General features: G+C 44.6%; 1 protein-coding gene across 8 annotated transcripts in view; it reads left to right on the top strand.

Moving 5' to 3' along the window:
* LOC114882124 (AF4/FMR2 family member lilli) overlaps positions 1 to 25,773 on the top strand; it is a 105,272-nt gene that overhangs the window by 71,208 nt on the left and 8,291 nt on the right. For all 8 annotated transcript variants that reach the window (XM_029199015.2, XM_029199012.2, XM_029199005.2 and 5 more), the window contains 3 exons: positions 3,327 to 3,422; positions 4,562 to 4,598; positions 21,284 to 21,317. In XM_029199015.2, coding sequence (XP_029054848.2) covers positions 3,327 to 3,422; positions 4,562 to 4,598; positions 21,284 to 21,317 — 167 coding nt within the window. The remainder of the gene's footprint in view (positions 1 to 3,326; positions 3,423 to 4,561; positions 4,599 to 21,283; positions 21,318 to 25,773) is intronic.

The raw sequence follows: 25,773 nt of genomic DNA, 5'->3' as shown, positions 1-25,773 counted from the left end.
GAAGAGATGTTTCGCGGAACATTGTTACGCTCCCGTTGCGATACGAGATAAAAATATCTTTGGCCCGGCGTGTATTTTCCTGAAAATCCGACGAGTCTCCCAGGCGTCGGCAACCGCCGTTTATCCGACGGTATAACCGACCAGGATAATATTTATCCTGCGAACGAGTCGGCGATCGATGCGTTTTAAAATGCAGCCAAAATAAAAGATCTCATCGCCAGTCCGACGAGACGGAACAATTTTATAGGCGGAATTATTTAATTAAAACTTCAATAAAATCATCGATAATTATTAAAAAACGCGTAAGCATTTTATGACTATCGAACGATAGGGTATACGAGGCTGCGGTATGGAAATGGAAAACGTTGAATATAGTTCCATCGGTCTGACCGCGAATTTTCATCGAAACTCGTTGGAAACGATGGTCTTTCAGCTACTGTTGCCGCTCCATTAAACGTGTACACGACGGGGAAAGGCGAGTACTGGTTGCAAAGGAAGAGGGGAATGATGGCCACAAATGCGTTACCCGCGAGTTTCCTCGGAGCAGCCACTGCATCGACTATCGACTACCCGCTAACGGGTTTTCGATCCTTCTCACGTGCCCCGCATAATTAGCAGCGAACACCTTCAGCGGAACTGTGTCAATTTCAATCATATTACTTTTCCACCACGGTTAGAAAAGGACTTTTCTAAATACGCGCGATTTTTTTTACTCGTCGCTGTCACGCTAAGGATCATCGAACCCCTTTGTTCTCTCGCCTGTCAAGAATAAATAATTCAGCGACTGTCGCGAGGATGGTTGATCTTATCGTTGGCATCGGACTCGCGAAATTTTAGGAACGTCGCGTCGACGTCAAACGCGTCCAACTGATCCATTTTTTTTTTTCCTTTTTTCTATGGGGCGTTGAATAATTCAGAAATTGCAAATCGGAGCACCGCGTGCAGGGATGCGCTCCAAGATACGAATCAAATTCGAGATCAAGGGGTTAATTTGTGCAATAAAAATTTATTAACTCGTAACGAAGAGTGCAGATTATCGAACGGTATCAATCTTTTTGTCTCCTTGATCAGGTACTCGTGAACAGTGGTTGATCCCGTAATTCGTGATCGCGTTTCGTGATCCACGCGAATAAACCTCTTCATTACGGTTTGTGTAACTGGTTCGCACGAAATAGTAACGTCGATAGCGGAGAATTCTCTGACTCAGCCCCCGGAGAATTCTCTCCTCTTGGCAAACGCGTCGAAACCGTTTTCGTTCGGCGAGCCGCGAGCGAGCGGCGCGATGCAAATTCTATGGATTTCGTACACGAGTCACGCGTGTCTCGAAGCTGCACACGACCGAGCGAGAATAATAAGTTGCGATTAACGACAGATCGGGTTCGTTCGCTTCATTTCGTTCTTTTTCTCTCTGTTTTCTTTCTTCTCCTTTTTCATTTGCGCCTGCCTCTCGCGTAAATCCCCGAATCAACTAGCGACAGATTATTCTGCATTTCAATCGCGTTTTGTTTCGTTTCGTTTCGTTCCTCTCGTATTTTCTCATTCTCCGGAGAGAAATTGGTACAGTTTATTTGAGATCATTTTTATTCTGAGAAAATTTATTATTTAACAGGTAATCGGTAGATAATTAAATAGAGAATACATATTTAGATTCAATTTTGTAATTGTATCAACGCGTCCAGGGTGTTTGGACGTGCAAACATATTCATAGCACTTAAAAGATTAAAGTGGATTCGTAACGTGTCGCGTGCGCGATTTTCGTCCGCCGAGAAGAAATATGGAGCGGAAAAATATCGAAACGTTAACTGGTAACGATGTTCCGCCGTACGTTTCCGCTCGAAGGATAACGCTGCCATTGCCGTGCACCGTTATATTCACGACGCGTCGAGTTACATTATGCATGATCGTAGAACGATCCACTGTGGTTGCATTTTATTCTTTTTTCCCCGCTCGCGGTAGATATACATATAACAACGATATTTCGCACACCGTCCCGCGATGTTTTCGCGATCAATGCGAATTTCTCGACTCGATTGATAAACGTGAGAAACGTTCGGTGAATAATTTCTCGGTGATCATAAAACAAATCGATCCCACTGTTTCAAGATTTAAGCAGTTTTTTTTTTTTTTTTAATGATTTTCGAATAAACTTTGTGTATTGTAAATAGTTAGAAGAGTAGTCCTTAAGCGAAAGTAGCTACAGTTCCTCGAAGTTTGAACGTGAACGGTGACGAAATTGAGTCGTTCTGGTTGACGGTTCGAACGAGGAAATATGTACGCGAATCGGTGTGTAGGTCACTGGGTCGAAGATCTGTTTCAAGTTATACGGTAGGGTGCCAAGGACCCGGGCCAGATTCCCAGTTGATCGCGCGTCAAAGCGACAACTCTCTACGGCACACGACACGAGGCGTCGCGACGTGTGAGAAAATGCAAGATCCTCTGTCGAGCACTTTCTCGTCTATCGTGTCTGTCAGAATCGAAATAAATTTCATTTGTTAAAGCTAACTTTGATGGAAATTTTTCGTAAAATTCGTCGCGTAAGGTAGGAGATCGTTGGTAAACAAGTTGTGCGGTTGATCGTAGGAAGAACATAAGCACGGTAGACGAGAAAGAGGCGAGCCTTTTGTCTCGTCGCTCTTTGTTCCCGTCGACGGATGTCTCGACGGGTCAATGAATCGGTCTCGACGATTCGCCCGGTGGAAATGCGTTTCGTTCGCTCCGCTATGCGCGCCTCTACACACCAGAGGCTGCATTGTTCGCGTGTTTGCGACTTCTAGCCTGCTCCTCCTACGGCGACAGTGTGGGTGAACGCAAAACCGCGCGCGAACCGGCGTTAATAGACGCGAGTTCCGAGTACCTGCTCGCAACCGCTGATCATACGTGGAATTAGTAGATCTCTTCCTCTCTCTCCTCTTCCTCTCGGCCGCTCATTGACGTAATCATGGCCCAGATGCGGCCGGTCTTACGCAAAAGAACCCGTGTTGCGGCTTGCACAACCCCTGGCTGGGTGACGTTCACGCTGGATGAAAGGAAAAGGGTCAGCTTTTACGCGAATTACGCGCAAAGGGTACCGGTGGAGTTTGTTCGATGGACGGACGCGTGCTTTGCTACCTTTTTGTAGAAAAAGTACGATTTAGGTATTGAAAGGGGTTGTTCGAGATTGACGGTGATTGAACTGCGTGAATTTTTTAGGGTTTCCGACACCCTAAATATATTTCATTGCCTTCCAGGCAGTGAAAGCAATCACAGCAGCGAAAGTGTTAAACACGTCACTCGATTCGTCTCGTTTACACTGCGAATGCTAATCGAGCATCGATCGTCTGTTTCAGGAAATGACCATGCCACCCACACCTCTCACGGCTATAGCCCAGACACCGAGGAAGGAACTCGAGTCGAAGTTCACGTTCAACCCTGTCCTGGCGAAGGTGAGAATTTCATTTTTATTTAAATAACTCCGCGGGGTATTTGGCTCGAGCGGAACCGTTGCAAGACTGCCAACGTGTCTGAACGAACAATATAAATCAGCCTTTATACGAGCGCGAAGAATCGAACGATCGTTTGTTGGAAAGAAACGATATATCGTGCGGTCTCGGTAGGAGACGCGTATCGATCGTGGAAACGTTTCGAATCGCATCGAGCAGAGTATTTCGTGCCACTTGGCACAACGTCAAGAAGCTCGTTCTCTCGTCGAGACGGACGCCTTTCGTTGCGGATAAAGCGGCTTCCTCGCGCACACCGTCGTCCATCCTTTCGTTACATAAAACGCGAACGTCAGTGTAAACGCGGAATTTCGGTTTCTCCCTTGTACACGCGGTCGTTGCTGGCCACAACTAAATACCCGACGTTCGTTCGTTCGTTCGTTCGTTCGTTCGATCGATCGATGTTGGCGTTCCCGAGGTTTCGTGCCACTTGGCATCGTGTCAAGAGTTTCGTGCTCTGAAAAGCCGCGACGCGGCTACGAGAAGCAAACGAAGAAGAGCGAGCTAGTTGGCGAGCACGAAGGAAGAATGGTTCGCGAGATGCACGGGACTCGCTAAAGTATTCGAACGGCATCATGCTTCAAGCTTAAATGTAAACAAATTACACAATACCCGCGAGAGTGTAATTGAGAATCATTTAAACGTTTCTTATTGTGTAGTAGTACTTTAGAACTGTCAACGTTTCTATACCTATTTTCGATGCAATGTTGAAATTTCAAATATTTTTGCGAGTCCCTGTATATCAGTCTAAGGAGGATTAATTTCGGCTAGCCACGCCGCAACGTGTCCTTTTTTCGCGATAACACGCGCGACGTTACCTTTTTTCCCGCGACCCTAGGTTTCTCTCCGACGATGGAGCACCACGATTAATTGAAATTTGCGAGACCACCACTGGCCAGCTTGCACGCGACACGTACGCTGTAAACGCTTTGGTCGACATAATTTTCAAACGAATGGTGCCCCGGTGTACTTCTACCCTCGAATTTTATCTTTGTTAAAACGTCACGCTGCGCTGTCCGTAAGAAATTGCATTTCCAAATATCAATCGAACCCATTTCATTGACCATCGTTTCTTTTGTTTGCAGTTGACTGAAGTGACGCCGCCGGAAACCGCGAAGCCTCGTAAGTAAAACTTCCTCACGTGTATTCTGCTTGTTTCGGGGGGGTAATCCTCTGACGAGTGAAAATGTTCGATGGCGCGATCAAACCGGGAAACCCTGTTACGTGTTCAACTTGAACGTAACTCTTGCTTGCGCCTATACGCCTATGCGCCGGAAAGCTATCCCATTACGGAACTGACGGTAACAAGCTTGTTAATAGAGTCAGCTAAACGTTCTTGGATACGTTTGAATGCGACAACGCGCTTTTAACCCTTTCGCGGCGATCATCGCGACGCCAGGAATTTTTTACTCGTACATGGTTAAAATATTTTTACTGACCGATTAAAAGCGTATCCAGTAAACAAAAGTAAATATCGTCGAGATAAAAGATTGAATCGGCTATAAAATAAATGTGTCGGAATTTTCAATCCCTTCGACACGGGGGTCAAATTGTTAAATTTTAAGTTATTAACAGTCGTTTAACGTTCGTGTAATTCGTTACGCAATTAATTTCGACGAAACAATTTTTATCACCGCTATTATTCTTTGCGAAGCCGGGTTTTGGTAGCAGCGAATACCGGAAACGGACATTTCGAAACAATTTAATTTCTCTGCTTTCTCTAGCTCTTTTTTTGTCCCGTACGCACGGCAATAGGCACGCTGAAGCGACAAAACCACCGGGGTTAATTTAATAGGTGCGTTTGTAACGTTGTTCGAGGATGGTCGGAGTGGTGACGGGTCGGTTTTAGCTCGTATTCTTTCGACAGAAATATTTTCATAAAACTGCAGCGTTGAAATTATTTGCGTCAGGGGCTCGGTGGAAACAAAGTAGCGTGGCCCATGGCTAAAATAAAAATAAAAAAAGTTAAAATAAAAAGAGAACCTGTGGATTCATTGCTATCCGCAAAAACCGTGAACGTCAATTTCCAGCCGCGTTTCACAGTCACTGACCTTTCCCATTAACTCCACGTCCCGGGTAATTTATATTTGACTCGCGATTCCACGTATACACGTGCGCACAACATATACGTACGCGTGCATACAGAACGAGGGGGAAAATATATTTCGACGACGCGTGGAAAATTTACGTTACACTGAGTGCGCTTCGATAACTGTTTACCTTAAACATCTGCACATATTTTCGAGAAAATATTATTCTCGTTCATCGGTTCTCCGGTACTAAACGAAATTTTGAACTGAACAGCCACTTTAGTTCATTTATAGATTCCTTGTCGTGGTTATCGAGCATCCGATTCATTTTATACCTGGATCCTCGCGTGCCTGAGAGACGATCGAATTAACATAGAAACCTTATTTTATAGTATCTTCTCACGAGCGACGGACATCTGATTACGAAAAGAAGAACGAAACCACCGTGGTTGAATTGTCTAATTTTGTTTAGAAACACTGTTTTCTTTGGAAAGCAGATTGTCCAAGTAGATTGTTTTCGGGCGAGGAAAAACCTGTGGATTCATTGATATTCGAACGTTTCTAAACGGGCTGCAGGACGGTTTGGGAGTGGAAAGTGGCCGAGGGAGAAGCAAGGGATACTGTTTCATGAATTAACCATTCGACACGGCCCTCCCTTCGAATACACCGGCCACTTTGCGACGCCTATTATAGGGCAGCTCGCGATCATCTACCTACCCTATCGACACACGTTTTCGAGCCATAGGCTACGAGAATCCGATTCTCGTTCAGGTAAATTCGAACTGGTCTTGGCGCGCTGATTAAACCGATTTCGCGGCTTTCACACGCGTCAAATCGAACCCTCGAAAGGCTGTTCTTCATTCCCGCGAACGCGTGATTTCACGGGCTCGCTAGAGCCGAGAAGGCGAAAGTAATTGGACGATTAGGGGAACGCCAGTGTTAGACACTTTTACGGGACGACGGTGAACCGAGCTCGAATCTAATCTCCGAATCAAGAGTTTCCGCTTCCCCTTTGCACTCTTGATTTACCTTCGAGCTAGGTATGTTTCTTCGAAGCCATTTCCCGCCGACTCGGAAGTAACGAAACGCCCACCACCGACATCAGCGATGGATCTTCGGGTGCATTTAACCTTTTCCTGTCCAACGTCAAGTTGGAAAGCAGATACCGTTGCCTTCGTTCCAACTCCACCATTTACATTGAGCCATTCTATTTTCTATACAAAATACTTTCAACAAACAACTTTTATTCTTAGACATCAGGGGTAACCAAGATTTGTCACTCTTTTCCACGTGGTCTGGAAAAACTGGGAAAGTTGTAAACACATTCAATTATTGATATCTTTGTAGGTAGAGTGAATCCAATGACGCGACGCGACTTTAAAGTGTATAGGCTCTGCTTTTTCAACAGATTTCGAACAAAAGGGTTAACGTTCTCGTGGAGGGTTCCTCTTTATCAAGGAGAACAGACTGAAGGAGGTCTCGAGCTGATTAAGAGGAGGGAACGCGTTAACCAAGTCGGAATTGTAATGCGCGTGCTTGCCGCCTACCGGCACGCTTCCCCGCGGAATTTATCCACCTGTACACGCGTGTAGGTGTTAACGAGCGAGGGTGTGATCGCGTGACCGACGCCTTTAGTCGCGCGACCACGAACCAGGGTAAAAACGATCGATTCCTTTGACTTTCCTTCAATTCCTGTCACCTTGCAAAGCAGTTAGTTTCCAATTTCTATTTAATGCTCATCAATTGTCCTGAAAATTGATAGACATTGCTCGTAGCTACTTTATTTTCTGATTGACATTTGTTAAATTAACACCGTGTTAACCTTTAAATAGTGTACTAAATTTATTAACAGTCATCGATTGAAATTTGTATTAGAATATTACACGAATTTCACTCCGATCCATTGCTGCAACTGACAATCAGTTAACGTTTGCACAGTCATTTTCATCAAACTTCAAGCTTTAAATTGATATGTCACAAGTGTTATTTTGCAATACTTTTATGTCGTGAAATCAAGTGAGACCTAGTAGTTACACGTGCTGAAAATTTCAAATTCATAGAATTTCGTGCGTAAAATGATCCAGAAAAAGGAACAGCAATTTTCTATTTTTCCCCATTGCTGCGACTTTCTGCGTACGTAAACGTGTGCGTACACACGAAAGGATGCAGGCGAAGACGAAGGCGAGCGTATAACACAGCACATAACAAATAACCTCCCAGCATCCCGATGCCTCTTTCCCTCTTTTCCTCGTTCCCTCTTTCTCTCTTCCCGTTTCACCCTCCGTGGTCTGGCTGCATCCACAGTGGCTGCTATCTTCCTAGCCCCTCTGTCTCCTGTTTCTCCCCTCGCTCAGCCACTATTTTTCTTTTTTCTTGTTCGTTTCTCTCATCTGCCTCGCTTCCTGGTCCTCTGCTCTCCTCCTCTCGCGATACGTCGAGGAGGATGAGCCAGAGAACGATGAGACGAGAAGGTGGTTTCCATGGAGACCAACCATCCCGTGTCGGCGTCTAGGATTCGACCTTCTGTCGTCGTTCGTGGATCGACCCAGGACACGGTACCAATCGTAAGAACGTTTCCTCGTTTTTCCTTCTTTTATCTGGCCGCTCTAAAGGTGTCTTTGTCAGTTGAATTATGGGTCAGACGTTCAACGACCAGTTGGTCATCAACCCCCTTTCCTTCAAAGTTGAACGCTTTATTTATTCATTCTGTAATTGTCCTAAAGGCGTATAAAAAATGTTGAAAAATGATGAAAAATGAAAAATCAAGTTACGCTTTTCTTGCTGATTATTATTCTTACGGCACGGTGACTGGCAACTGTTGAATAACTCTTATTACGGTAGATCGGCGCTAAACACGATTATTTTTACTTAGACTTTGCGCACAGGTTATGGAAAAATTCGCTAGTCACGCGTCGTATTAACCCGTCGAGAGAGTTAGTTTAAAACCGGAAAGAGCTGTTTCTATGTAGCATATCTAATATAAATGTATCGGGGAAAGATTAACATTTATCACACTTCAATTAAAACGTAACGATGTAATTAAAGAGCAGGATCTATCGGTGAAGGTATTATTAATTTATTCGTTACAGTGTACATATACGTTCTCGATTGACGAATAAGCTCGTCTTTTCGTTGGTTAACAATCGGTTTCTCGTGCATTATTCTCATCGATAGACGGAGTAGCTGGAATCGTTGATGATCGAGGGAATTTCGCGCGAAAGCTGCGAACTCTGCGAAAGAAAATTTATCAGCCGTTGAGAGAGCCAGCTTGAGTGCTCAACTACTTGGCGAAGTTTTCATTAGAACCGGCCCGATAAACTCTCCAAGACTTTGCCGGCTTGTCCGACGGATAATCGCAGTAATTATCCATGGACCGATCTGCCTCGAATACCGCGACAGGGAATTTCAAGTTTGCGGCAGTAACTCCACCGGTACCATCGGCGTTGCACGGCAATTCCCGTGACATTAATTATTGAAATCGCCCCCGGCAACCCTGTCTCCGTCGTTTTCTATCGCCAACTCCATTTCTGTGTCTCTTTCTCGCATTTTCCCCGTTCCCATGTCTCTTCGTTCGTTCGTTCGTTCGTTCGTCCTCCTGTCTCTGTTTCATCGTAGCTATCTCTCGGTCGGTTCTCGCGACCCGTCGTGCCTCTCAGCCTCGTTTTCTAGTTCGAAGGAAGTCCCTTGGGCAAAGTTCGCCGAGGAGCAGACAGAGACTCCGCCATTTAATATTCAATCGCTCAGCCGTCTTGTCGCTGCTGGGTCGCGACGCGAACAAACGAGACCGATAAATTAATATCGTTGATCGAGCTATTCTATCTTGTTCTTCTTTTCTATCTCTCTACCTCTTCAAGTTTCGCGTTATCTTCTCAAAACCTTACCCTACACTTTCACGAGTTTGTTTTACAAAATTTGTTGACGCGCCATGTGACTTTATCTAATAGCTCTCGTGAACTGACGCTGCTTCTGAATTCCATTAGAGTGTTAAATGATAATGTGGAATCACCGACCTGGGACACTCAGAACGGGTACTTCCCAACGAAGACTGTGTACGTACGCCTTGAGAAAATTATCGCTCAACTATGATAAGCATCGTTACTGTCGAGATAAATTAGAAAACGTTGATAAGAGCGAGAGAGAAAGAAGGTTGTTTTCAAGCGAAACCTCTCGATTACGCGAAGTGCACGGGATTAATTTATTCGCGTGTTTTTAGGCGATTGCCAGAACGATCGCGATCTGACGGGTGCGAGAAGGCTGTTTAATATCGTGCGTGGAAACTCACTCGAACGGTATTAAAAGTGTACGATAATGGCTGCCCTCGAGGATCAAAGCGGGCTTCGACAAATTGAAACACGTCACGCCAACCGAGAACGTCTTTGCAATCCGATAAACTCTTTACCGCCCTTTACCTCTAATTAAACTCCGTTTCGTTTATCGCTCGTTCTCTGGCTTCCAAACGTGTAAATTGAAACGACGCTGTCGAGCGTATAAGAGTAGCGGGAAAATTGAAAGGCCTCCGCGGTCGCGGTTTCGTTCCAACCGATAAACCTTTAATCGACCAGATTTTTGTTTACTCTAGAGTGGAATATTGTCAATAAGGATAGAGGTATTGTTGTTGCACAATATTGTTCCTTCCGGTCAGAAATAAACAGAGTATCGCACGTAGCGCGGTAAACACGGATAGCGACATAGCGGAGAAATTTTGCGACTGGCCAACTAGGCCGCTGATGAATTCGAAAAGTCTATAGAACGAAGGACAAAACGGGGAAGGTTAATTTATTGGGAGAATGCAGTTTCATTCCGAGTGTGCCACCTTTGACATTTGCCCGAATCGATACCTGTTGAGCCGTTCGGAAGCCGGTCGAACGGTGCAGCTGGTATTATTACAAGCGCGTACACGTGTCCGCGGCCCCGGTCTGCGTATCATTACGTTGCTTCATGAATATATGCAGCTTGTATCTGTCCTACCGAATGACGATCGATACGCGAGTTTTTCCCTGTCGCTCGATTACCCGGCTAATGGTTAATCGGGAATTGCAATTACAATCGCTCAACGAAACTTTCGCAGTTTACTTTGCAAATGAAATCTTTTATTTTTATTTCAACTACGATCCTAGTTGAAACTTAAATCCCCGCGCAAACAACGAGATTAACAGTATTATTCCCCGAAATTCTCTGAAAAGTCGTGATTTTAACAACGTGACGGTGGCCGAGCGTGTAGCATAATTTATAGAAGTAGGTCACCTCAGCTCGATACTACACAGAGGTAACTGACAGCGATTGAACGAGGGGTCAGGGGTTCGATATTCAATATTTAATTTCGCTGAGCACGTGTACAAGCCGTCCATTGTAAATTCACCCTTTCGGAAAGGGTTGTTCCAAAACGCTGGTTAACGCTGCGCTTAGACACCGAAAGTAATTTCAACGGTTAGAGTACTCGGTCTGTTTTCTTTCGACAGACGAGGGGAAGCGTATCGAAGATCGAAAGTTTAACAACCGCTTTAATTGCGAGGCACGCGACGACGCTCCTGAGGATTTGCTAACGACACCGCGCTCGATATTCCTAGACGAGAGAAATCGTCGGCGGTCAATGCGATTAATTCAATTATGTTGTACTCTTAAATCAGGATGAAAGATTAAGACACGCAAGTCAGGTTAGACGTAACAAAGGCAGCAAGGGATTTCGCGTTGTTATTGACTGGAGTTAGCCCGCGGCCGTTGGTTACGCTATTCGAACATCAGTGCGACTCGATTACGGTTAGTTCGCGTTCTCGTCACGTTGATGACGTTTGCTCGCGGTATCTGCTAATTTGTGGCGTTTGATCGCGTAACTGCGAGATGACACGCCTGCAGCGATACTTCTGCTCGTCGGCGTGGACGGGGGGATGGCTTGGTAAACGATGTCGTATCTCCTTTGACGAGCGCATTACGTGCACGCGAGTCTGTTTCCGGATCGGTCATGGGTCAATTTGTTCTTTCGAAGTCACGAGCGAATTTCATTTCCATTAACTCTCGAAACGGCACGCATCCTATTTCCCGTATCTTTCGCGTTCGATCGCGTTAGCCTTGTATCAAGAAGATTTTAAAAGCGTTCTATCTTCTTTTTCATTCGATTCTCTTCGAAAGAGCGTATCGCGTACGAGCGCGTTACTTTAATCAAGCGGAAAAGACGCTCGCCTCACTCGAGCCTCCGTTTCCTTCGGCGAAGCAAATTGCCGGCGGCGGGTTAGCGTCTCGACGTTAAAAACTTGAGCGTTCCAGGCGAAAGAAAAAGACACAGTTTATTGTCGCGAACGAGAAAGAAGGAAACGAGGAGAAGATGGAACGGGCTCCATTTTCCTAATAACGTTCGGCCACGACTCGGAGAGGGTTAGGTTCGTCGAGTTTATTCCTCTCCTCTTCCTACTTTTCACTCGACGTTTCCTTCTCGGTTTCTCCTCCGACATCGGCATAACGGCTTTCCTTTTCTTGTTAAGCCCGCCCTTTCGCTAACCCCGCGACACGAACACTGTCTTTTCAACCCTCTACCGCTCTTCCCCCCTCGCTCAGGGTGATGGACCGCTTTGCTCGCGATAAATAATCAGACGGGAAAGGCGAACAGAAAGTAAAGTGCAACCGCAAAAAATATGTGACAGAAACGTTTATTTTATACAACGCGTAGGTATTAATAGAAAATTACAAAGAGTAGAGCATATAGATTATTTCAAATTTTTGCGAATATTTCTGCAAAGTAGAGCGTGCATTTCACAGGCACTCCGTATATCGATCACCGACGCTGTCCCTTAAGCGTCGCGACGCCTCTCCACAGGCAGCTGCTCATTCACGGCAGAAGAAAGGATCGTTAACGATCGGTGGCGCGAGAACAGTCGAAACGTGAAAGAGTTTCGAGGATTCTTTTCTCCTTTTTACAGCCGGAGGAATTTATACGCGAAATCCGCGCGGACGGAATTTCATTTCGCTCTTTTTCATCGGGCGCGAGTCAGCCACAGGCCGAGAAAGAGATAAAAGGGGAAAAAAAAGGGACGATTCTGTGCACCGTTAACAGAAGAAGAAAAGGGTGCGAACAGGAGGAGACCAAGAGGGTGACCAACGCGAAGGGACGGCGAACGGAGACTAAGCGAAAGGGGTCGATAACACATATCCATCCCGCACTCTCCACCCTCGGCCACCCTTTCCATCTATTCTACCCTCGAATCAACCCTGTGTGCAAGCAGCTCGGAGTTACTTAACGTGATTAAATCCTCCCCTTCGGCCCCGTCGTTGCAAACGCGCCGATTCGTCTCCTCCAGTCTTTTCTTCACCCTTTATCCTTGAACGATATCCTCTCGCCTCTTCTTCCAGGACGATCGACCTGTTAACTCGTTCGTGTTTCAGTACCAAAGCCCACCTTCGAATGTTCCTTTTTCGACACGAACGAGTATCCCTTCGCGTTCTAAAATCTACAAACTCGTCTACTTGCAAATTAACAAATGGACGGTGGCTGGCGAAAGGCCGCGATCTAATGGTTAATTTCAATAAAAAAATAATTCCAACCAATTGGGTAGCCATATAACCGAGATAAGTACGGCGGTAAAGAGTTAATCGTGTTTCTCCCTTGCGGTTCGCCACATACTCGCGCAGTTTCTTCATTATCCATCTTCGATCGCGGTTTTCTTTTTCCCTCGTTTCTGAAACCTTTGCCAGGAGTTACGCACGCTTGGCGGAGCTTTGACTCGTTCCCCGTGGCATCTTCGGTTTTATTGAATGCGATTCTTCTTTTTTTCCTTCTTCTCGCTCGAGAGAATTGTCATGCGTCCGAGAAGTTAATTAAGAGCGAACGAAACCTAACGGTCGGCAAAAGGGTGCTTCTTTTCTTTCGTCTTAATTGGAGGGCTCTTTTAGCAATTAGAACGCGAAGGGAATTTCTTTTCTCTTAATAATTCGCCGTTACGAAGATATAAACGAACCTTTCAAGAACATCCTGCAACCCGTTCCCTCCGACTTGCTTTTCTATATTCTCCACGCGGTTCTTGGCATTCAGGCACAGTTTGCCGGCAAACCTAAGCCCACGAAATTTATTTTATATCCCCAGTTTTAGGTGAATAGAGGAAGAAAGAGAGAGAGAGGGATAGGGAGCAGAAGCCATTGAGATTCTTCGGTGCTTTTCGTACCGTGGCCGTTTCTCGTTCGTTCTGTCTACCGAAAGGATTTTCCACGGGAAATCTTACCTATATGAAAAGATGCGAAGATGTTCGCTCTTTGCCGACGATCCGAACCGAGAAGCCGACCGAAACGAAGCCTGGTTATTCATAAGACCGATATCGAACTCACCTCTCGAATGCAAATCGAGCGGAAGTCAACGATGAGGAGAAACGACCGCTACCCTAGTCGTTTTTCTTCCCGTCTAACCGATAGAAAGAAAGAAAAGCAAACGAAAAGGTGAATTGCTCGATTAAGATCGTCGAGGATCGTTTAATATCCCTTCTCGTTTACCCGAATGTTCTTCACGGGTTGGATCTTTTTATTATACGATATCCAAGAGTTTTGTTTCGCACTTTTCCGGTTTATTGGTCGTGACGGCTGATATTCTACTCTAAAAATTCAAATGGTTCACGGTCGTATTAAATCCAAAGCTGAAACGCCAATGGTAGATAGATCGTTCGGTGAAATCTGACGAATTAGATGCACGCAGCAGACACGCGAGGGGATCGCGTGCGCTCGGAAATGCATCGAGAGGATTGAGAGCAGAAGGGAAAAATGCGACGAGTCGGAGACGCCACGGAGGCGTACGACCTTCCTTCGTATATCGATTAAGCACGGGTTAAGCTCAATGCCAAACCAAAGGCAATCCGTTGATCTGACCGTGTGCGGTATACCATCGCATCAAACTGAACGCTTAACGAACTCATACGTCTCTTCTTCATAAATTTATCCTCTCCTATGGAATTCCTGTTATTTTAATTATCATCCTCCAGCCGTTTAAAGTATTTCCGTGATTTTTGTCTCGTGGAAAACAAAAGGGTTAATTTATTCGTGACATCCGAGAATGAAGTACGAGCCATCGCGAACTTTTCTAGCCGAGAAACTTCTTTCTCCGCCGGGGGAATATACGTTTCACTTTTCTCCACTTTTCAGGAGAGAAATCTTCCTTGTTCGAGTTAGTCGAACGGAAACAGAGTGGCGCTGTCTCGTCGTTAAGAGTTTACCTATAGTTTAGAAGTTTGTCTTTAGTCGAAGTCTATTGCCATGGTACTAAAAAAAAAAAAAAAAAAAAAAAAAACAAAAAAAAATCTTCTATGGTTTCGTTTGGGTTGAATGAACCGTTTCAGAGCGAACATATGAATGAAAGCGGATTTCGAATCAAGCCTCGGGTTTTCGGCGCTGAAAATCAGAATCGTGTGTATTATTTTTCACGTGGTCGGCCGTGAGAATGTACAAGCTCGATGGAACCCCCCGGTTCCATTCGATAATACATCGTTCGGTTGACCCAGTTCCGAGATATCGAGTCTCGAAGTGGCGGAGCGTGGTGGTCGGCCGAGAACCGAGTTGGTTAGCGGTTTGCGTGGTAAACGGGGGTAAAATACCGAGCGAACAGCCGGGAAACGAAGGCATCATCGACGTGTATCGGATACGAGATTATTAACGGAACAGCCGGGAAGTGAAGCGTCGTAGAGGGCCGTTCGAACAGGAAACGACAGTCTGCTCCAGGCTTTTTCGCGAATCACGCGTTTCCGTTCATCCGACAGCGATCTTAAGGGATGATCTTAATGTTCCAAGACGTTGGAATTTTTCTTAAATTTTCTTAAACTATTAATTTTACGGAGTTAGGAGAGCTGAATTTATTCCACTGCATTGCGTAATTTGTGTAATACTCGAGTTCTGTAAAAGAGAACAGCAGTCTGTCAGTGTCCACAAAGGGCACATCGTTCTCCAGACCCCTAAAATGATACATTTTCTAAGCGTATGTCGCTTCTTTCGCGATATCAGCAGTTTCGTAGCTGCGAGCAGCAGTCAAATGTTTGCTGTTCGCTCGCAGCCGGCGACTGGTCGGAACTCCCCTCGACTGAAACTCGAAAGTTAACCGCAAGTGCGAGTCAAGCTTCGCCGTGGCAAGTTCGAGGAGTTCGGGCAACTTCCGGTGCTGACTGAAAGGAGCTTCCGTTCTTTCGAGTTCCCTCCAATGCCCGTGGCGACTTCCTTAACACGTTTCACTATAACAACGCGCTCTGTGAGTCTTATGCTATCCGTTAATTACATTCAATGATACACCGTTCCCATCTTACGCTTCAAGCCAATATCGTAATAACTAAAAGAAATATTGACCATGGTTTCAAGCCGGGTCAAGTACTAGCGTCGAGACTCTAATATGGTTGTTAAAATGGAACCAAATAACGTCGTGGGTTCATTTGCAACTGAATTACCCGAAAAATATGTGGTCCATACAGGCTGTAGTAAATAGAAACAAAAATTTCAGGTGCCTTGAGTCGTTGTATAATAAGATCCCGGTCTTAAATGGGTTAAGACGTTGTATCCCTAATGTTTTGAGCAAGCATACGGAACGATGCGTTTAATGCCGCGCTTTTTAGTACGTTGTTAGACAATCTGATTCGTTACGCGGAACTACGTAAACCGACGTAACTACTTTCAATTATTCACGGTTCCCTTCCACTTAGCGAGCAGACAATTTGGCTATTACGCCATTCTATGTTAACCGTAATATTTTTTTTTTTACTAAGGATATTTAGCTGAAATTTTCGCTGGAAACTTGGTTGATTCGTTAGCTCATAGTTGCATTTTTGTTTTCCAAACGAGACGTTCCCTGTTCCCTTTGTTCCTCGTATCCTTCGACGGATGCAAATTAGCCGTTATAAGCGAGGAAAGCACGGCTGTCATCGATCAGTTGTGCAACGAAACGATTGCTTCACGCTGACTTCTCAACAAGGCGGTGTGTTCCAGGTACCGTAAGCGAGCCAGAACATTGTTGCGTTCCTGTGAAACTAGGTCGCCTTAACGATCAATCTCATCGTTTCCCTATTCGGTGTGTTTTGTCGCTTACAACCACCTCCATTCAACAACACGATCGTTTCATTCAAGTTTTCTTCGCTTCGACGATCTCGTTGTTATCGCGATTGCTGGATCAAGAGTGTTGTTGTCACCTCGTATAGTCAAGTCTGATCGGTAAAATTGAAAAATTTCTCGGATTCTGGACTTCTGTGAAACACACATTCTGTTCCAGCTGTCACGTAGACAGAAGCTTGTGCAAACGATCGAAGGTATTGTTTCGACGAAACGTTTCGTAGTCTAGCTGATCGTTTTGCGTCGTCCTGGGTAGCCGGGACTTGACACGTAATCAATTAAATGAAAGTCGTCCGGATTAGAGCGTGGACTAGCGGCGGAATTATATCCGTTTTCAGTGCAGAACAATCGTCCATTGTTGCGCGAACGTTTGTAAACACAATCGAACTCTCGTTCAGAAGCTTCGACCGTATAATCGACGTTATTAACCAGACCTTCGTTCCTCACCGTGTCACGAGCCACGCTTGCAAAACGTGACGATTTTCGTCGACCAACGTGCTCCTGCTACCATGTTCTCTTATAAATACTGAGGATATTAAACGATGACGCGAACGGTTCAAAATGAATTCCATTCGAGACGAAGGAGCGGAGCGAACAGCGTGGAACACGTCCATCCTCGCACGGCAGCAAGAGTTTTTGCCGAAGAAAAAAGGATAAGATGAACGGAGTACAGGGGAACCTAATTTCTGTGAGCAGAGTTCGCTCCGGCTAATACGATCGACGGTGATCTTCTCATTGAATTTCGATCACGAGCCGACCAAACGAGAATTCGACGAACGAAACGAGAGCGGAGAAGCTGTCGGAACAGACGGAGGAGAAAGGAAGAAGGAGAAAATAGTAAGGTGGTCCAACCAGATCCTTTTGCTGAAACAGGTGCACCAAGTCTGCCATACGTCCAGGCGTGTGCCGGCTAACTGCACACCTTAATAACACACGCTCGATCCTTACGGTCAAACACGCACACATTTACATAAACACAGACCGTCAGCTATATAAGTACTGATCGATTCTTCCCTTTATTATGCTAGCCTCATAGAACGTCGAACTTGTCGAGGAGCAGTAACTTTGGATTGATCGAACTATCATAGACAGAAAAGATTGGAAACTTGAGAAGAGATTTTGGGTAAACTTTAGCGAAGGTTGATGTTTAAAATACGATACAATTAAAAATATAAATTCCTGGGTACAGAGAGTATATTTTATAACGTGTGATACAACATTTACTTAATTTATGGTGTTCATAAAATGTACCAGGCATTTAATCGAATTAAGTGTCACGAGACCGATATATAGATAAGCACTTTTCCCCAAGTCACGTATTACGAGTTTACCTCGTTATTTCGACTGAATGGACAGATATGGTCAATAAACAGGATTTCGGGCAATTTATTGCTCGTTCTTCCACTCTTCAAGAAAAGCTTCCCTCTCGATGTATCTTGATTCACTGGTTTGATTAGATCGCGAGGTGATTAACACTTCAATTGGCACAAGTAGTAATATCCATATTCAGTGGGACACATTATACGCGATGTAACTTGATCATATCTACATGGAATGAAGTTTTTCTAGAATTATAAACACAAATCACTTCATAAGCACGCCCAAAGAAATGGGAAATAAGGAGCTTATTAGTGAACGATGTAAAAACGGAAAGGCTGCGAAGAAGGGTCCCGCAGGAGACGTATAGACGAAAAAAGGATTATAAGATAGAAATGACGGATGAAGGTCTGGCGCAATTTGATGTCATAAAAATACCTCAAAATGGCACGTGTAACTGGTTAAGATTATAAAAAAAAATTGATCGATAAATTAATTATTTCGTCTGTAACTTTTGAGTAACCATGTAAAAACAATTCGAAAATTCTCCACTGATTGAATTGCTCGAAAATTCCGAAGAGAAGGAGAAGGAGAAAGAGAGTATCGAATACCCATGGCTACGTTGGAGGGTCCGTAAAGAGAGGGGCGCGTTTCAACAAAGCCATCGGTACGCAGGTGAAGCGACCGTCTGCTTAGCAAGCTGCGCCGACGAAGGCCCTGGTTGGCGCGTGTTCGACTACCAGCAGGCAGAAGAGTAGCGACGTTAAACAGCGAGCAAGCAAGCAGGCAAGCAGGCCAGGCAGACAGGCAGCAGCGGCAAAACTGTTGGAGTGCGAGCAATGGGCCGGGCCCTATTGGGCCCCGACAGGCTCAGTCAACCGATGATCGTCACCGCGAGTGTACGCAGACACGGTCGTTTCCGTTGCCACCATATTTCCTCCCTTAAAACCCTACAAATTCTCACGTACACGCGTACAACGAGTCTTTGAAAAATTTCCTATCTGTACAAATAAGTTTCGCGTGCTAACAAGAAATGTTCACTTTCCACGGCGGAAACTAAAAATTTCCTTTCGTTATCAACGCTGATAAGACAATTTTCCTTAGCGCTAAATGGAAATTTCCTTCCACTTCCAATATTAACAACACAATTTCGCGAAGTTACGTACGAGCCGGGCTAAGAAAAACGTATCGTCGTTGGTGGAATTACAAGCGCTGGAGACAAGACTGAAAACGTATCGTTGGTGATTTGCATACACGCATGGTTGGTTCGATTTCACGTGACGTTAACGGCGTGTTAGATGCAAAGTTACCTTGGAGGAAAGCGAGGAAAGAGTAGATTGATCGTGCAGAAGCAAGGCTGGAAGCACGTGCACGGCTCGGTGTCGCGGCGCGAGTAACATGAGGAACCGCTATCGGCTGCAGCTCGGACGATAAGTCATGCTCAGCAGGTTCGAGCTGCTTCAGGGTGCTGTCAACTACCTTCTGTTATCAGGTGTGCACCGTCGATCCGCCTATCCAATTGTTTCGCCAACGCTACGCTGTATCTTGTTAGAAGAGTAACGAGCCTCTCGTCGCGTCGTTTCGGAACGTGGATAATTCAGTGAGCGATTCGGGGCATGTTATTTCAATTTGAAATGCTTCAAATCATTTTCTTCTTCGTACGTGTGCAACAGATAGTAATCGAATGATCGTTCTTCTATCGGAAAGGACAAGTTTTTGGCGCGATTCGGCTCGATGTTCGATTATGCAACGTCCTCTCGCGCGATACCTCGCGACGTAATTGTTCGTCGAGTATCGAGCGTGATTGCGTGTGTCATTGATTGATCGTTGCGATCCGTTCGAATAGTTGGAAACTGGTTCGAGCGTGGCGAACAGTGATAATTAGACGGTGGAACATTGCCAGAGAATTTCGCGTAGCTTTTGTTGAAACGAGAGTTATGACGATCCTGTTGGTGGTTACCTAGGATGCGTGTCTCGACGAACGATACCGCGATAAATCATCCCTCTAATTGGACATCGGGACACGTCTGACTCGGTAATCGTATATTAATCGCGCTACATATGGAATTCATTAACGATACCACTACTACGCGGCCAGATTGTGCGCAACTATGAAAAGCGTGAATCTCGATTCGATAATTCCATATTTCCCTTTGATCATCATTATTCATTTCTTCGTAAAGCATTGAGGAAACTAAAAATTTTATTTCACCGGAAGGAAAGGCTGCGTTAGCAGCTCGAAATTGGAAGAAACAAGGCCGGTTGTTAAGGCGCAACCCTCTCTTCTTCGAGGTCTCGCTCCCCTTTTTCCTCTTTCACCATGTTTCTGACTCTTTTGACCCAGTCCCAGTAGCAGCTTGTCTTTCTCTGTCCCAGCCCCTTTCCCATGACGCGCATACGTGCTCCCATGCGTGCATGTTGCTTTCTATTGTTTACGCAATGCCTTCTCGACCAGGTTCGTTCGTGTTCCTTCCCTTCTTCTCTTTCATCCTTTCCTTCTTCGAGGCTGGCTCGTTGCGTTTCTATGGGGAGAAAGAGACCTCCTCGTGTAACTAGCACTCCCGTTGCAAAGGTTACGTCGAACGAATCGATCCTTCAGCCTTCAGGGATCTCGGCAGATTTCAACGTTCCCTCGTCGTTGCTTTCACATGGCGACAATGATTCTCCTGGCGAGCTGCTGGCTCGACGACCTGTCACAGCGCAACAGTATATGAAAATTACTTTTTTCTTTTTTAATTCTTAATACGAGTTAGGTCGGCGAGGGGGAAAGAAGAATTCAACGATTTCCAGGCGAAAATGTCAGGCGATTAGATATGCATACGTGGCATCGTTCGAGTAATTGATTTACGACGAAACTTGGTTGCGAGGATCGTGGAAATGTTGAAATCGTGTCGCGTTTAGTTATTTCACTGTTTGACCCTTTTAACGTAATCGTGGTTATTTTACGAAGGTAAAAAGTACCACCGAATAGGGTTGGCTTCCCTAGGGAAAATGGTGATATGCATGTAAGAAGGAGACGACACATTCAATGTTATTTACTTCGCTGGTAGAACATTTGTATTAAATAATTGCGCTTATCATGACCCAAGGACACCGTCCTGATAGACGGTCGGCTTTAACCGAGTCGAATGCGTTTATTGTGCAGGTGATTGTCGGGTTTTTTAACGTTTTCCCGCGTCTATTATCGTTCGCGGAACTTTTATCGCTTTCTCGACGCTTACCAGACACACCGCGAACGAATTTCATCGATAACGACGTCATTATGATAGTCGAGCGATAGAATCTTCGCGGTCGAGTAACGTTTGCCACGTTGGCTCGATTCCTCGTCCTTGGCTGCCGATAATCCAATGCTAATTAACTTAGCAGATGCTAATTAACCATCCCTTTTTTTTCTGTTTGTTTCAGAACGCGAGCGGCACACCGACAGCAGGTTATCCGCGTAAGTACTCCATACATTTTTAATATCAATCAGTTGCGCGGTATCGATAGATTTACAATTTCCACTTTTCAAGGTCTAATTTCCATAATTTAACGATTGGCAAATTTTCGAACGTGAAAGATCTGACCCGATTCGATGACGTAAAAGTGTAACAAAACAATGAATTAAAATTTCGAATCGACTTCGAACTCGTTCGTGTTGTCGAGCATCGTAGATGGCGCATGGTATTAAACGCGAGCTCGAGATCCGGTTTAATAAGAATTAATTCGTCAAAGACAGGAATTAATTATGCGTGCACGCGCGTGCTGGCTGCCTATCAACCAGTCGTGCAATTAAATTCTTCCTGCGTTCGAAACTCGTTCTTCAACTTCGATATTTTCTTCTCTGTAACCTGAAAACGTGCCTGTTGCATATTTACTTCCGGTAAATATGCTTTTTCACATACCAGATAACGCACGCTGTTTACACTGGAATAATTGTGAAAGAAAAAAATAATTGAAACCATTTTGTAACGTACGCTCTTGATAAAGATGTTCGAAAGTTTCCCACGTGTCGACAGGAAGCTGGTAACTTCCGTTTCGCCTCGCGTGCCTTCACCATCGAAATAATATAGGAAAGCATAAATACGACAGAGAATATATGTACAGAATCTCATTTTGTTAATTACTGTTTTGTTTGTCTTTGCTAATTTTATTTTAACCTTCGCGGAATTATGAATTGGAATTTGCGTCATGTTTTCACGTTGTATGGAAAGATTCAATGAACGAGGTAAATAATACGTTCGATGATTTATAAATAATTGTCATAAACATCGCGGGTCGTATCAACTGTTGCTACATCTTAACCTTATCTTTAGCGCGAGTGTTAATCGTAAATCAATTGGTAAGTTTTAAAGCTTTGAAGACACTTCGTTTTAATTTTTTTTTTGTTTTTTTGAGTCTTTATGAAATTTTAATAAGTGTCCTGGCAATTTTGGAGCGGAAGCGTATCCGTGAACCTCCGGTGCAATGTCTCGAATTTCGTGTCTGGAAATAACCGAGTCCGATCACGAAAGCGTAAAAGTCCGAGAATCCGTAACAATATCGTCGAAGACGAAGTCTCCCATGGCGAAGCCTTGGATAACCGTTGCTACCCTCCGTGGAATCTTAAATAAAATCGAGTGGACGTAAGGATCGAAGGGCGATAAATCGAGCGAAGGGTAAATGGACGCAATATTCGAGAAAGAGATTAGTAGCAACCAGAGACGGTATCTTCATAGATCGGTTCGAACAATTTCCTGAAATCGGCTGCTTTCACCCTATCGAACGAGAAAGAAAATTAACGAGCTTCCGAGATACGTAGGCAGGACACGTTTCCACTTTCAAGCCCTCCTTGTCTCTTTTTCTGTACCGCCGCACCGTCGAGGGTTTTTCGGTGTCGACCACGGTAACTGCCCCTAATAACCCTAGCTAGGGGTTTCCCGATGGAAAACTGGGTCGTATCGGTACCGGCTACGTGACTTTTCCACCGCGATCGAAACTCGCTCTTGCGTAAACAACATTCAACTACCTATATACATATATCATCGCTCCGGGGATTGTTAGCTCGAATTAACGTCAATCAAGATGCCCCTTGGGTGAATTTTAACCCTTTCGTAGCAATAACGCGAGCGTTTTGCTACGCGGATTCTCAGGAATTTTCCTAACAAGATTTAACGTATGTGCGAAAAACTCAAATATTTGTTGTTTCAAGTGACAATTGCAAATTTTATAGCCTGCACCGTAACAAAAGTTCGAGGCTCGTGCGTTATCAGACAACCGGATCGCGGCCTTGTCCAATTCCTGATAACGTCGGGCTCGCGCTGTGCAGAACGATAAGGGATTTCGCTGCTCGCTGCTCGCCACCGATAAAGCATAAGAATTTTTCATTCGCCGTCTTTGTCTTTCCTCGATCGGTGCCTCTTAATTTTCTAGCAAGAATGGTTATCAAGTTGGTGCGCTAGCCGCGGTTTATCAGCCGGTTGCTTACGCACAACTTTGATAAACAATTTATCGAAAATTTTACGCATTTACCATGGCGACGGTGATAATCCGCGATCATTCGGACGAGGTAGAGTTCTAGGAATTCGATATTGCAACGGAGTCGTTTATTGTTGTAGGGGTCACTGGTGTCCAGCGCGGTAAGAGAACAGTTTAAATATCATTGAAATTACTGATAATTCGAAATAGGAAATGATTTCACGTTAAGCACCGTGATCCACAACGGATGACGGTATTTACTTTGAAACGTTGACATCCGTTGATAAGGTATTAATCGTTTGTCTCTGTCGAGACTCGTAATCAATAAAATTGATCGAGATCGGTTGATTAGAAATTAGCGTCGCGGCTAATAGGATTCATCGAAATTCCGCTTCGTGTAATGCCTTGAATTCAATTTTCCCCGGTGGAGGAAAGGAAAGTCGGGAAAGGATCATTACCTCGGGAATAAGCTTCTTCTCGTAAAATTAATCGAAATTATCGAGTTAACCGCGTGACCTTTCGGGATAGAATCTTGCCTCGATTAAAATATTTCTGTCGCGTGGTTTGGAGAAATCTCAGCGTCTCGATAAGCGACAAGCTGCTTACGGGACAATTAATAAATCTGGCAGATGCTGTTCCCGTCAGAGTAATCAACTTTGAAATCTAACGCTTTATTTACGACAGTAAAGTTGCGACAGGAGATTTACTGTTCAAATTTTTGCTTTGTAAACAGAATTATTTTATTCTGGATATCCCTGTACATTAACGTTAATCAATTCTTCTTGAGAAAAAAGTAGACTTGAAGCAAATAGCATAGGGGAAGAAGAAGAAGAAGATGATGATTCAGTCAGGTGTCTGCGAGAATGTGCCAGCAGCTTTTCCATTGGTGTTAACTAAGTCGCGGATTAAGTTGGATCAGCACGATCGTTGATCGAGGAACACCAGCTACCCGTAACTCCGTTTGCTCGCTCTTAGCTGGTTTTCCAGCTCCGTTTAAAACGGTCGAGTCGTCATCGACGGTTGGAGGAATCTCGTTATCCTCTTTGCCACGCTATTCTTCCCGCTCGAAAAGACATCCCGAAATTCCTGTCTCGTTTTATCCGCCGCTTTTGCTGGCTTTCGTGCCAGGAAGAAGCTCCTCTCTATAGTCGAAACAGAAAATTATTCATAGAAGTCTCTTCCATGACTAATTTATAGTAGGGTTGAAAAATAAATTGAAATTGTAGAGGTAACGCGTATCGATATGCGATAGTTTAACATTTATTTCAATATTCTATTAGGGCTCTTAACAGTGATCTTTGACAAGTGAAAAGAGAGATCAGTGGATATTCTGAAACGTAGCTGGATAACTGGATTTCCAACAAAAGCTCTTATTTGAATAGAATGTTCTATCGAAGCCGGGGACATAGGGTTCGCGCAAAATTCCTGGTCGCTTTTTTGTAGCTAGTTACACGGGGGCGTCGTCAAAGCGTTTAATTCGATGAAAGGACAGAGGCAGAGCCAGGTCGCATCGTAATAACGTCGCGGACTGGTTGTTGCCTTCTTTTTTTCCCTCCGGAAACGTTTCGTGTTCGTTCCCAGCGGAGCCGGATGTGTGCTCTTTCTTCTTCTCGTCTGCCTCTGCACCGCCGCTATGAAACGCGACCACCACTCTTTTCGCGTGTTTGCGTGAGCTTTGCCTCGTTTTTCCGATGCGTTTCTACGTGGCTTGCGCTGAAAATTTGCGAAATCGCGACAGCCAACTGTCTGAAAATAAATACGTTCAATTACAATTTACAAACCTTTTCGGTATCCCCTACTTGCAGAGCCTTCAGCAGATACCTCTCCTCTGAAAATAAACATTTTCAAAACTTTCAGCATTTTACACAGATCTGTAAGAGAAAGCTTCACGAGTGTCGACCTTCGGCCTGTGTTCAGAAACATTCAAGATGACACACGCTTTTCAAAACTGCTGGGAATCAGCGAAATATCATAAAGAAACTCTTTACGTAATCGTTGCTTTCTCTCTGTCTGTTTTTTAACAGCTCTTTATTGCCTCCTTTCGCTTCTCTGCCTTCTCTCAACCGCATCCTAAAAACCACATACTCGTTCCACGCAACAAACTCTCCTCTGCTACCTGGAGCAATTTAAAACTTGCACGGTTTAACCTTGCTCACCCTTAGAATATCACGATATTGCGACGCGTGAAGCGTTCCTCAGATGAGTCCTGTGTTCCAGTTACGAGTTCATTGAACCGTATTAAATGTCACTGTTCTCTTCTTCGTGGTCACTTTGCAGCTTTTGACAAACCGATTGTCTTCACATTGACGATGATCTGTCTGATTAATTTAATGGTTGTATCACTTTTCGTTAGATCGTCGCATATTTTATGGATTTAACTTCGAACTCATCGATTTGATATGAATTTTGCGTAATTGATAAAAGAGGAATTCATAAAATATTATAGGATTCGAGCAGTT

The sequence above is a fragment of the Osmia bicornis genome, chromosome 1 (genome assembly GCF_907164935.1).
Source record: "Osmia bicornis bicornis chromosome 1, iOsmBic2.1, whole genome shotgun sequence".
Lineage (NCBI taxonomy): Eukaryota > Metazoa > Arthropoda > Insecta > Hymenoptera > Megachilidae > Osmia > Osmia bicornis.
Note: the sequence above shows the minus strand (reverse complement) of the source record. Positions and strands in the feature narration are given on the sequence as shown.